This window comes from Microplitis mediator, chromosome 10 (assembly GCF_029852145.1).
Source record: "Microplitis mediator isolate UGA2020A chromosome 10, iyMicMedi2.1, whole genome shotgun sequence".
In the NCBI taxonomy this organism is placed as follows: Eukaryota; Metazoa; Arthropoda; class Insecta; order Hymenoptera; family Braconidae; genus Microplitis; species Microplitis mediator.
The window spans coordinates 18,388,770-18,403,483 of NC_079978.1; the positions used below are offsets into that span (position 1 = coordinate 18,388,770).

Consider the following 14,714-nt stretch of genomic DNA (forward strand, 5'->3'; position numbering starts at 1 on the left):
TTATGGAAATGGTTCCCATAATGGTATGGGAATAAGACCTATACTACTATAGGGATGGTTCCCATATATTATGAGAACCATCCCCATAATAGTATGGGAATGGTTCCCATACCATTATGGGAACCATTCTCATACCATTATGGGAACCATTCCCATATCATTATGGGAACCATTCCCATAATGGTATGGGAATCATTCCCATACTATTATGGGAATGGTTCCCATATTGGTATAGGAACTATTCCCATAATGTTATGGGAACCATCCCTATAATATCATAAAATTTTTTTTTTGCACAATAGTGTAGAAATTTCCCAAAATTTAAATTTTCTTGAATGTTTTGTGCTGACAAAAAATTTTTGTTAAAAATTCTAATGTTTTTTTGCCAAATACGATTTTTTTTTTCAATGTTTGAATTTTTGTTTTTATGTACAATAATATTTCTGTGTATTGTAGAAGTGATTACCACACTTCTTTAAATTAATTTTTTCATGATAATATGGGAACTATTCCCATAATATTATAGGAATGGTTCCTATAATAGTATGGGAACTATTCCCATAATATTATGGGAATGATTCCCATAATGGTATACGAACCATTCCTATAATATTATGGGAATAGCTCCCTTACTATTATAGGAACCATTCCCATAATATTATGGGAATGGTTCCTATAATTTATGGGAATGGTTCCTATAAATTATAGGAACCATTCTCATAAATTATAGGAATGATTCCCATAATATTATAGAAAGTATTCCTATAAATTATAGGAACCATTCCTATAGTGTTATGGGTATCATTCCCATAATTATAGGAACTATTCCTATAATTATGGGAAACATTCCTATAATTATAGGAACCGCTCCCATAATTTATGGTCGTAATTCCTATGATGGTATAGGAAAAAATTTCACAAAATTATGGGAACCGCTGCCATAATTTTCTTTCCGTGTATTTTTCCCCAAAGAAAAATGTCATATCTGATCAGATCTAGTTTGATCTAAACAGATCAAATCAGATCTACTCTGATCTGGGTTCAGTATAAATTATGATTAAATTTGATCTGAGCTGATCTAATTTGATTAGAACCGATCTAATTTTTTTTTCCCGGGTTCCTTGTGAGAGAATCGTTGTGGCCCGGGTCTCATGCATCGTCATCTGTTTGTAGACTACCCGCAAGCTACTGCGACTCACTTATCGTAATTGATTTCCGTTACGCATCGGACAAGATTAATTTATTTAAAATAATTAATTTAATTCACGCGATAACATATTACGAGAACGTAACAATAGTTATTTAAAATATACCAGAGACATCTCTCATAATTGAAAACAAGTCCTTTAAATTTTTATTTATGAACAATAGATTTTTATTAACTCATACAATACATTCATAAGTCTTTACTGTATTGTTATAATTATTTTCTCAATGCTACCACCTCGCGGAATGTAATTCGTGTAGCCAATTGGACTGGTATGTACCTTGCATGTAATAATAACTGCATTCATGTGCTTCACAGCAGCCATATCCTTGTGATGGATGGCACTAAAGAAAAATTATATTTGATCGATTTTTCATTTTTCAGTAGAAATTGTTTTAGTTTATCGAGAAGTATAAACAACAAACTTTCAATTATCAACCTTCAAGGAACGTACTTATAGAAAATTAAAATTTAAAGTAAAAAAAAATACACGGAGAGAAGAGAATGGTAATAATTACCATTCTAGATGGTAACCAGTCCTATTTTTTAAAGCATAGGAATCGATTCTATGTAGCATGGGAATGATTACCATTCTTCTGGTAATATTTACCATACTACATAGTAATCATGCTACTGGTAAATATTACTTTGTAGCATAGTAATCAAAGCCATGCTAGAATGCTACTGAGTCCCATGCTGTATAGCGTGAAAGCAGTTTAAATATTAAGCGCTGCTATATAGTATATACGTCTAATATATCGCGTGCTTAAAGGTAAAAGGGCTTATAGCTAAGGGTTAATAGGGATTTGTGGTGAAAGGGCGTATAAAAAAATTTTTTTTTGCCATTCGGTTTGAAATTGTCTGAAACGTAAAAATCTGTGAAAAAAAAAAGTTGGTATCCTAAAGGTGAAAGGGCGTATCTCAAGACATACGCCCTTTCACCTTTAAGAAAAGTACTACTTAAAGGTAAAAGGGCGCATAAAAAAAAATCGTATTTTTTATACCAAATTTTAAATAACGCGTTACTAGAACCAAAAGGGCGTATTAAAAAAATTTCTTTCGATCCAATCAATGTAAAAATGTAGAAAACATTAAAATCTATGGAAAAAACAAAAAAAAATTTTTTTGAGCATTGAAAACTTGTGATTCAATAATTTAAAAAATTAAAACTTATTTACTTAGTAAATATTTTTCTTTATATATGTTGCAAATAGAATTGAACTCATTTATCACTTATAAACAATAACACAAACTCCTAATTAACCTCAAACTTCAGTTTTCAATACGCTTGGAGTAATGTTAACAGATAAGGTAGTTTTAAGTTTAGAATCTACCCGAGAAAAAATGATCAGGCCTGACCATGCCTGTTCATGTATGATTAGCCCTGAAATTAGACATGATCAGGCCTGATCATACCTGTCCATGCCTGTTCATGTCTGAGGCGTTAAATACACTCAGGCCTGTTCATGGCTGTTCATGTCTGTTCATGCCTGACCATGTCTGTTCATGTCTGAAGCGTTATATGCGTTCAGGCCTGATCATACCTGTCCATGTCTGTCCATGTCTGTTCATGCATGTTCATGTCTGTTCATGTCTGAAGTGTTAAATATGCTCAGGCCTGATCATACATGTTCATGCCTGTTCATGTCTGTTCATGCCTGACCATGTCTGTTCATGTCTGAAGCGTTATATGCGTTCAGGCCTGATCATACCTGTCCATGTCTGTTCATGCATGTTCATGTCTGTAAATTTTTTTGACCAAAAATCTATCACGTATAACCTGGGAAAAAAGGATCAGACCTGATCAGACATGAACAGGCATGAGTCTTAAGACTTTCAGTACTTGAAGTTCGTACGAGACCTACTTATCAACTCAATCTCTCAGGTCAACAGGTAACGAGGCGAACTTTCAAGCGCAAGGTCCACGGTTCGAATCCTAGACACTCCCATATTTTTTATTTTTTTTTATTTTTACAGAAATCATTATATATAATTGTATATAGTTATGCATAATTATATATAATTATATAGGACCATTTTTATATATAATCGTTTTACCAGAATGGGCATGAACAGGCATGAACAGACCTGATCAGACCTGAACATGCCTGATCAGGCCTGGTCAGGCATGGTGATTTTTCATGTCTGATCAGGCCTCAAGACTCATGCCTGCTCATGTCTGATCAGGCCTGAACATTTTTTCCCGGGTAAGCTTAGAACGAATCTTATCATACGCGTGGTAAAAAAGCTAACAGAAAGGTATATTTGAAGGTTAGTTACACTCTAAAGACTTGTCATAGAATTCATTCTAATAACAACCTAAAATAAAGCTTACAAAACAAGACTTAGATGTTAAGCTAAAATAAAGCTATTTTGAAGTTTCAAACTTGTCCGACTAAGAAAATTTTCTACCTGAGGTGGCTAAGTGGTCACCCATCCAAGTAGCAATCATGCTCGATGCTACTTAACTTTGGTCATCGCCCGAGCTCCTAATAGTGACAATAATAAATTACTACTTCGAAGAATTTTCGAAAAAAAAAAATCTTTAATCACAATCAATCATTGCCACTCTACTTTGCCTGGCTTTCCCTTAACATGAAAATTTAATTGAATAATAAATGGACTAATGAACATTAAATATAAATCTGATCAAGTATAAGTAAATAAATTTTTAAATTTCACTTCTGCATAATAATAAATTTATTTCCGTTATTAGAATGGATAAATTATTTCACAAATTGAATATTAAAATTTCTATATTTTCAATAAAATGAAACAATGCGACTTTTGAATTTTTTATATTCATTTTCATATAAATCCACAATCTCTTTTAAATTTATTTTTACAATTTTCCTTCACTCAGAGTACACTTGCCACAGTGAAATATAAAAAATTATAGTCACGTTTACGGTTGTCTGATTTTTGAATAAATTCAGAACGCCTTCGGCGTCCCTAGAGATTGCTGCGAACGAATTATTATTACCTATTTTATAGTCAACGCACGTTTGGTCAGTGTGCACAAAGTACACAAAACAATTTTCATTCATAAATTTTTATTTATTTTTTGTTTTTACGTTATTTTCATTTTCAAATCATTTATCAACGCGCATAATCTGTGGAAGTATCTAGCAATTTTTAATTGTAAATGAATACATAACAATATACGTTATATTCTATCAATAGTATATATATGTTAAATTAAATACGAATCGTTTATTTGAAGTTTGTTTTTTCAAACAAACATTTATTTAATGAAACATCGATTATTTGAATAATTATTTTTTATTATAACAAATATAAAACAATATCAACATTTAAATTTATTGTGAAAATATATCACTCAACAAAAAAGCACAATAGCTAGTGTATACATCAATAAATACATGACACTTAACCAAATATGCATTGCATAGAAAATCGAACAAATCCAAAAAAAGTTTTTTTTTTTTAAACTAACAAGAATGCAAAATATTATTGTTCGTATATCGATTGTCAAAATTTTCTGTCAAAATAACATATTCGGTTTTCTGTATTTCATACAATAGTATTCACGTCGATAGAACAATGAATATCAATTTCATGTTTCAAAGATATTATTTATCAATTGTAAATATATTAATAGCAAGATAGTTCTATGCTGCGTTGCAAGGGATGAAACAATACGATTTTAGATGAGAGTGAAATTGACTGACATCACCCGAAGTTTGAAATCGTGTTTTATACCGTGCCACGCAATTCATTTTTTTATATTACGTGCATTGTTTTTAGAATTTTCAATGCCTGAAACCAGTCGGAACAGGCTAATTCCTGACCGATAGCGCGGCAAAAATTGTTGCTTTCTAAACAGGCAAGTTTGAGTAATTTATCAAAAAAAAAACAATGGCTTATTAGAGAATTAAAATTTTTACTTGGCACCAATCGAAAGGGCTCACCAATATTTAGAACTGATTAGATTTATGTACCAGAAGATCGGAACGTTTTTCGTGGAACAAATGCCGGGGGTACGATGCTACTAGTTTTTCCTGCCATAATTTTTGGCGTGTCAATCAATGTATTCTATCGTATTACCACCACAACTATGTAGATGCCGTTAGACTAGGCTAATTGGCCAGAGGCATTGTGGATACGGCAACGCAGTATGGGCTCGACGGCCATACTGACATTGCACTGTCCGCGACAACCCGTATGAAAAAACCATATACTGTCAATAATATATAAAAAAATATATGGTAAATAACTGAACATATATGGCGGCAAAATTATTAATATTGATTAATATATGATTTATCATATATAATGATTTATACGTTTAATATTATATAATAATCCATATCATTTATAATATATGTGATTATATACATGTGATATTGTATCAAAAATTATATGTCCGCTTTACATATTAATTTATAACGTAAAATATATGTTTCATCTTATAAATTAATTTATAATTTCAATATTATTATAATCCATATAATTTATAATATATGTAATTGTATACATATGACATTACATCTCAAATTATATTCTCGTTTTATATATAAACTTATAATTTCAATATTATAATAATTTCGATGTTATTATACATAAATAATTTAAAAAATACCCTTATACCAAAAATTAAAGGAACAAAAAAATTTTAGAAATTTTTTAGTGATTTTTGCAGGACTGTAACTTCATGAAAAATAATCGTATCGAGATTTAAAAAAAAACGTTTTATAGCTTAAAATCTCTAGTTTTATATTTGTGCAAATATATATAAACATATATCTATATAAATATATATTTACATACATTTATACAAATATATTTGAACATATATTTATATAATTATATATTTACATGTATAAATATTATATGTCAGTCATATATTTAAATTATATATTTTATCATATAACTTAAAGTACAGTATAAAATATTATAAGCAATATTTATAAGTTAGCATGTAAAAAAAATATATTACCGATATATATGTTGCAAATTATAAAATCATATAATATTTCGGCAAAATTTTGTATATGGCTCCATATATGACTTCTTATAGTTCCATATAATTTATCATATATTTTGAATTACACTGAAGCTCATGTATGGCTTATTCATACGGGAACTATTGCCAATGTAACTATTTCCGCAATAGTCGAATCATCTAGGCATACAATTTTACAACCTATAAAAATCTTCGATACCATACAGTATGGCGTTTACGCCTATACTGGCATAGTGATATCCGCAAAATATTTCTTACCGTGTAGAAGCACATTAACTTTTAGATGTTTTCAATTGATAAATGCGATTCTGACGGGAATAAAACGAAATCAGGAATTAGATTAACTGGCAGAAACTAATGAGTTTCTTCCCAGGGAAGAAACTAATCAGTTTCTGTCCGCTATATTGCATTGGTCACAAATTGGCTTGTTTCGACTGGCAAAACAGGCACTGAAAAACTGCAAGTTAATTGCAAAATTGTACTTTGAGCTAACAATGTATATAAAAACATCTTTTTTTTTGTAAAATGTTATTGTTATCAAATTTATTGACACCCAAATGATAGCTTTCAAACTGAATTAAATGATAACATTTTTTCTAACAATGACGAAAGCTTTAAAATTTTAAGCGGAAACATGAGTAGAAGCCAAAACTGAATTACAGAGAAAAAAACTCTGAGATGTGATTGAAAGATTGATTTTTTAATATTCAGGCGGGTGCTTTATAACTAGACTATTGTTGAAGAAGGAACTTATTTATTTTTTTATAGAAATAGAATTAATTACAATTTCATAATACAGACAAGCTGTTATATGCCCGGAATTTATATTAATTAATTTTATACACTGAGATAAACCCGAAACTTGAGGACGTTCACTAACTAAAAGTATGAACTGAAGCTTACGACCAAGTTTTTTTTTAAATTTATTTTTTCAATTAATTTATTTCGTACTTTAGCATCTTGACGATAAATTTTCTATTTATAAAGAATTTATTTGCTATTAATCTCCAATCTCAAGATTGAGAAAAAAAAAATTATTTACCGTAAGCTCTAAATTTACTGGAATACGACCATTTGATTATATACACAAATTGATTGGTTGAATAAATATATAAATAGATGAATCAATTTCACATTTAAGGAATTAAACGGGCGATTGGATCCAGTGGAAGTATTTCGAGGTATTCCTTACGCTGCTCCGCCGATTGGAGACTTACGACTGCGAGCTCCATCCCCGCCAATTCCTTGGTCTGGCGTAAAACTTGCCGACACATTCGGACCAGTTTGCCCTCAGAAACCACCAAATGTTGCCAATTACACGATTGCTCTCAGCATGATGCCAGGGGGACGCTACGAACCGCTAAGAAAAATGGTATCTCATCTTGGAAATCAGAGCGAAGATTGTCTGACTTTAAATTTATATATTCCCGGCAGTGGTAAGAATTCATTTAATAATTTACTGTAAAAAATATTTATATACACGCAAAAAAATGAATTACAATAATTGATAAATAAAAATCTAGAATGTGGTCACAATTTAATATCATTTCAACTATTGAAATTTAAAGTTTACATAAAAATAAATCATGTTACAAGTAATAGAAATTACTGTTTGGTAGATAAAAGAATGAAATTATAATAATTTAACGTCTCAGTTTCAACATTCGATGTTTGGAACATTCAAGTTTATAGTGAAAAAGTAAAAAAACATTCAATATGATGAATAAAATTTTCAATGTCGAGCGATTGATTTTATATACAACGTTATATAATTATCACTTTCTACAAATTATCAAAAAATATATCTTTTCTTAAACATGTCCATAATAATAGATTTAGTGCCGTGGAGTAATTAGTTTACCAAGTGTTGCATTTGATAAGCATGTACCCTACTAGGAATTTTTAGGTAAGTCCTATTGGGCCCTTATTGGGCAGTCCCAGCTGGGCCCCAATAGAAAAATATGGGAATAGATCCTATACCAATATGGAAACCATTTCCATGATTATAAAGGAACCATTCCCATAATTATATGGGAACCATTCCCATAAATACATGGGAACCATTCCCATATAGTTACATGGGAGCCATTCCCATATAATTATGGGAACTATTCCCATATAATTATAGGAACCATTCCCATATAATTATATGGAAACCATTCCCATACTTACATGGGAACCATTCCCATATAATTATAGGAACCATTCCCATATAATTGTAGGAACCATTCCCATATAATTATATGGGAACCATTCCCATAATGTTATGGGAACTATCCCCATAATTATATAGGAACCATTCCCATGATTATAAAGGAACCATTCCCATAATTATATGGAAACCATTCCCATATAGTTACATGGGAACCACTCCATATAATTATGGGAACTATTCCCATAATGTTATGGGAACTATTCCCATAATGTTATGGGAACTATTCCCATAATTATATAGGAACCATTCTCATATAATTATAGAAACCATTCCCTTAATTATATGGGAACCATTCCCAAAATTATATGGGAACCATTCCCATAATATCATAATTATTTTTTTTTGCAAAATACTGTAGAAATTTCCCTCATGATATTGAAAGATTCAAATGAAACTTCTTCGACGCTAAATTTGTTAAAAAAAAAAATTTTGTAAAAAATTTTTATGTTTTTGCCAAATACGAATTTTTTTTCTGTTTGAATTTTTGTATTTATATTTAATAATATTTCTGTCTATTGTAGAAGTGATTACCACACTTTTCTTTAAATTAATTTTTCTATGATAGTATGGGAACCATTCCTATAATATTATAGGAATGGTTCCTACAATAATATAGCAACTATTCCCATAATGGTATAGGAACTATTCCAATAGCATTATAGGAACCATTCCTATAATGTTATGGGAATGGTTCCCATAATTTATGGGAATGGTTCCTATAATTTATGGGAATGATTCCTATAAAATATAGGGTTCATTCCTATATATTATGGGAATGATTCCTATAATATTGTAGGAACAATTTTTATAAATTATAAGAACCATTCATATAATTATAGGAACCATTCCTATAATTATAGAAATTGCTTCCATAATTTATGGTTATAATTCCTATGTTGGTATAGGAAAAAATTTTATAGAATTATGGGAACCGTTTCCATAATTTTCGTTCCGTGTGTTATATTTAAATGGGGAGTCGGAAATTGCGATGAGGTGGTTGTTAATATTAATATTGAGCTCAAGCTTCAATAGTATTTTTTTTTGGTCATCGCGAACAATAGTTTTCGTATAACTTTTGAAAAAAAAAAATAACCGATTTTTTTGACACAATCTAATATACATATATATTCATAGCTTGAGTATATGTGAAGTATCAAAACGTAATCGAGTGCAAATATTCACCCGGATTTCTCAACAGCAATCGAGAGGAGGAATATTGTCTTTCACTGTAGAAGTGAGATTGTCTCAGCAGCTAGTCTGATTCTCATCCTCCCGCTATAAAGACAATCTCCGTTGCCACCTCAGTGGTACGAGAAATGCTATAACCGGATAAAGCTAGTGAGCTCAAGCTTCACAAAGCTCGATTAAATAATAAATTTTCCACTTGATTCTGCTCTTAGACACGAATTATTCAGCTGAGTGCTTTATACCCTATCTTATGATCTACCAAAAAAAAGTTAAGAAATATTCATCTTTCACTCTATTAACAAGGAACTCTTTTAAATTATAATGAGTGCAATAATAAAACTCATGGAAAAAAGTCCAAAAATAAAGAATAAGATTTTTTAGTTAAAGAGACTCCGGGGTCTTTTTATCCTCAACTGAATTTTTTACTAATTATGTATTTATGAAAAAAAAAGGCAGAAAGTTTTTTTTTTTTAAATACCACGCTGAGAATTTAATGGTAATTATTGTCTTCGGGGACTTTAATAAGAGCCAACCTCATCGCAGTGTTAACTAATTATTTGTTGAAATAAATTTATAAATTATATGATGGTAATTTCACTTAAAAAGTGATAAATCACTACAATGTAATTTTTGCAGAGGCGTGAAATTTAAAATCCTAGTACTTTTAATCCTTAGTAATTTATATCACCCGCCATCGACTTGCCACAGTAAATTTCCTGATTATTGTAATGAGAACTCGTAATTATTATAGCTAAGAAAATGGGGAAAAACTGTTTTAAAATAATGCGACAAAGTACCCGGGTCAAAAAAGATCTGATTTTAGTCTATCTGGACTGAATTTGTACTAATTGGTCTGTATTTGAACTATAGTCGATCTGTTTTTTATCTTTCAGAAAAATTTTAAGCTGTTTTTGATCTGTTGTTTTAAGGGGGATAGCCACTGTGAGGATCGAAAAAATTGGTGATTTTTGGGAATTTTTTTGACTGGAATAATAAAGGAATTTGGGAATCGGTTTTTTTTTGTTTTATAAAGTATACATTGAAGATAATTCTCCTAAATTTTTATTAAAAAATATTATGTTGTTACAAAGTTATAAGCATTTTTGTGGAGCACCAAAAAAATTTCCCCCACCACGGTGTCATCTCTAACTCACAAACGGATTATCAGAAACAAAAAAACCAGGCGGCGTTGTAATCTGTACGCATGTGGTTATTGTTCCACGTAGGGGATTTTGAAAATTTGGATTTGAAAAAAAATGGCGACATATTAAAAATGTTTTCGTTTTTTTTCCTCATTTTTTTGGATTCAAACAGCCCTACAAAATCTTAAAAATCAAAATTTTCAAAATCCCCTACGTGCAACTTTAGCTACTGAACTCTCTAAACATGAATTAGTGATTTTTCACTAATTCTAAGTGAATATTCACTTTTTGTCAATGTCACAATCGTACCACTCAGAATTAGTGACTATTCAATAAATGAATATGTGAATATTAAAATTCACTGATTTGATAAGTGAATATTAAAATTCACTGATTTGATAAGTGAATATGGGAATCCACTGATTTCATCAGTGAAAAAAAATATTATATTGCGAAAAAAAATATAAGACACTTGTAATTAGATCCGAAATGTGATCAATGAATTAGAATCATTACTTAGAGGAAGTATACATGATTTTGATCGATGAAAAAATCCCGGTGACTGCTGGGCTCGAACCTGCATCCTTCCTATTAAAAGTCTTTGACGCTATCCACTGCGCTGACCTACGCATGTGATCGCGTGAGAGTAAATAGTATATTCGTTATGATACCAAACAATAACTGATGAAGAAATAAACAATCCGTGATGTTATGATTGACGTACTCTTCATATAAATATTGTTCTGTACTTCTATTTTTTTTTTATTTTGAAAGTTTTTTATTAAAATTTTTAAAAATAGCACCATAATTATTAATTATATTTATATATAATAAAATATTTAATTATTTGCTAGTTAAAAGTACTAGTGAATTAGTGAAATTCACAAATTAAAAAGTGCATGACAGCTTCACTTGTGGAAATTATGAAAATATCGCTTGATCATTAGTGAAAATCATTAATTTTCTATTGAAAATTATAAATCTAAATTCATTAGTGAGAATTCACTAATTTGTTATTTAAATACACTGATTGTCAAGTGAATACTGCTTCACTAATGCAATTAATGAAATTGTCAATAATTCATGTTTAGAGAGAATAGACGAATACAAAAAAAAAAAAAAAGTTACGAATCGGTTCATATTTATGAAAATTACAGATGCCACCACTTCAAAAAAAGCAGTTTCAAGAAAAACACGTTTAAAGTTTTTAGTCGATGCAACGGTCAGTTGATGGGCTGTCGAAAAAATGACTAGGGGAGGGTGGAGCAGAGCGGCCCCCCTAAAATTTTGATCAAAAAAAAAAATTTTTTTTTCTCGACTAATTGCTATAAATCCGATATGTTTGCGCATTTTTACCCCTACGCATGACATTTAGGGCAAAATGGACAAGCCCAAAATTTTGAAAAAGTGATTTTTTCATATTTTTATCGTCAAATTAAAAAAAAATTATTATAATTTAAAAAAATTTTTTTTATCACTTTTTGGAGGGGGGCCGCTCTGCCCCACAAAAAAAAATTTTTTTTTCATAATTTTGGCAAAATTTCCATAAATTTGTTCGAAATAGGACAAAGGTAAAGTGATCTTATGGTTGAAAGCCACAAAAAATAATAATTGGCTTAGGGGGGCCGCTCTGCCCCACCCTCCCCTATAACTTGAAAAATATTCGGAATTTTCATATAAAACTGTAGATACATATTTTTGAACTTATAAACTTTGATTTAATAAAAAAAAAAAAATTTTTTTTTTTTTAAATTTCACAGTTGCTATGCCCCTTAAGACACAATTGCGTTATGGGCAAACAAAATTAGATTAAATCATGGACTTGTAATATTTTCATTTATGGAAGATATTTATAAAAAATATTAAAAGTTCCAGAATTGATTATGTTTGTTTTGTGGCGCACGCTTGCCCCACGTGACTCTAAATAAAAAATGTTTAAATTTATCATTTATTTTGAAACAGATCTAATTTTTTGACCCGGTAAATAAGATAAATATTTAAAATAAAAATGTTAATTGTTCCCAAGCTTATTCAAATAAATAATAAAAAAATATTTTTTTAAACAAGTTTATTAATTATGAATGTAGTTATCAAACATAATTACGTACGGTAAAGGAACTGTTAAATATTAAAGAAGCTAGTAGCAAATTCTAGCGCCTAGAAGTCACAGGGCCACGATTAATTAACCGAAGGCGGTCGTCGAGTTGACTTGTTCCGGAACTCTCTCGGGAGAATCTCTATAAATAACGAGGAAAGTTCCGAAGCGGTATAAAATTGCTTCTCTGTAAGACTCTAACCTCATCCACTTACGTGAAGTTTAAAGAATAAAAAAAATCTAAGTCAAGCAGCCATAACCTTTTTTTCTCTTAAATTAAACATACATCGTATCTTATTTTTATATTTACATAAATATTTTTTTTTCAGCCTATGGATTATCGATATGATTTATAGTATACGTAAGACATTTATATTTTGTCCAAATAAAGTAATAAATTTATATCCAATATTTGTTTAGGATCAAGAGGATTGGAAGCACCGTATGCCGTTATTGTTTACATTCACGGTGAAAGTTTTGAATGGGGTTCGGGTAAAATGTACGACGGTTCAGTGCTTGCAAGTGCAGGTCATGTTATAGTCGTTACACTCAATTATCGACTTGGAATTTTAGGTAAGCTTTATTTCAATATAATTCGTATTGAATTATGTTTCAAAATACCGATACTACACGGAAAAAAAATTCTAGTTAAATTTACAATGCTAACATCGTAATTTGTCCTATTCATTATTGTATTGGTGGACTAGACTTTTCACATCGTAATTTTTACGATGTAGGGTTGGAAATTTCATTTAAGAAATAATACTTCAGACAAACAATACGAAGTCTTAAGTTCTTTAATATAAATTACGATGTAACATCGTAAAATTTGAAGAGAAATTTTAAATAAAAGATTATGATAATAATCGTTCGGCAGTTGGATTCGAACCCGAGTCCTTTCGAGTGCGAAGTGTCCGACGCCTAGGACCACTCGGTTACTGAAGGGCCTACACTATAAGTTATTTTTAAGATCTATATAAACGACTTGCGGAGGACCCAGTTACTATTTAAAAAGTACGATGTAACATCGTACTTTTTATAGCTTCCATCGTATTATAACAGAGGCAGCACTGTAATGTTTATTTTATTAAAAAGTAAATAGAAATATTAAATGTACGAATAAATATAGTTTTTAAAGTGTAATTTTTATTTATTTTTTTTTACGATGTTAAATTGTAATTTTTGCAGTAATTTTTATTCCTAAAAGTCTTTGTTAAAATTACGATGTTAAATAGTAAAAAATATAACCCACATAATAAATTTTGAAATAAAACATTTAAAAATTGACGTTAATAAAAGTCTAGTCCGTCGAGATTACGATGTTAACATCGTAAATTTTGGTAGAATTTTTTTTCCGTGTATTTTATAAAATTTTTCAATCAAAAATTTACTTCTGTAAAAAAAAAATTCCCACTTCTATTTAAAAAGAAGACGTCAAAAAACAGGAAATTTTAAACCCAAGAACGAGCTTCTATTGACTTGAGTTGAAAATAAAATTGTACCGGAAATGAACGCGAGCATCGATTTATGCCCCACATTGCTCGAAAAATTTTTATGAAATTTTTTTCACAATTTATTAAAATATTTATAATTTTCATTGATTTCGTCATATTTAGTTAAGAATTAAAGATGAAATGAATGCAATTAAAACTTTTAAAAAAATAATTATTTTTAAGGTTTCCTGAGGACCCGAGTAACACCCGATGCAAATGGTAAATTGAACGGCAATTTAGCATTGAAGGACATTGTCAGAGGTCTTCAATGGGTGAGAGAGAACATTGGAGCATTTGGAGGTGATCCAACACGTGTGACGTTAATGGGACATGACACTGGAGCGGCTCTTGTTAATCTTGTTCTTCTTGCACCATTTTCCAAAGGTA

At 30.1% G+C, this 14,714-nt stretch overlaps 1 protein-coding gene across 1 annotated transcript in view; it reads left to right on the top strand.

The window, feature by feature from the left end:
* Positions 1-14,714, top strand: part of LOC130675428 (neuroligin-4, X-linked-like) — a 263,594-nt gene that overhangs the window by 180,418 nt on the left and 68,462 nt on the right. The window contains exons 4-6 of the mRNA XM_057481119.1: positions 7,336-7,630; positions 13,255-13,407; positions 14,511-14,711. Coding sequence (XP_057337102.1) covers positions 7,336-7,630; positions 13,255-13,407; positions 14,511-14,711 — 649 coding nt within the window. The remainder of the gene's footprint in view (positions 1-7,335; positions 7,631-13,254; positions 13,408-14,510; positions 14,712-14,714) is intronic.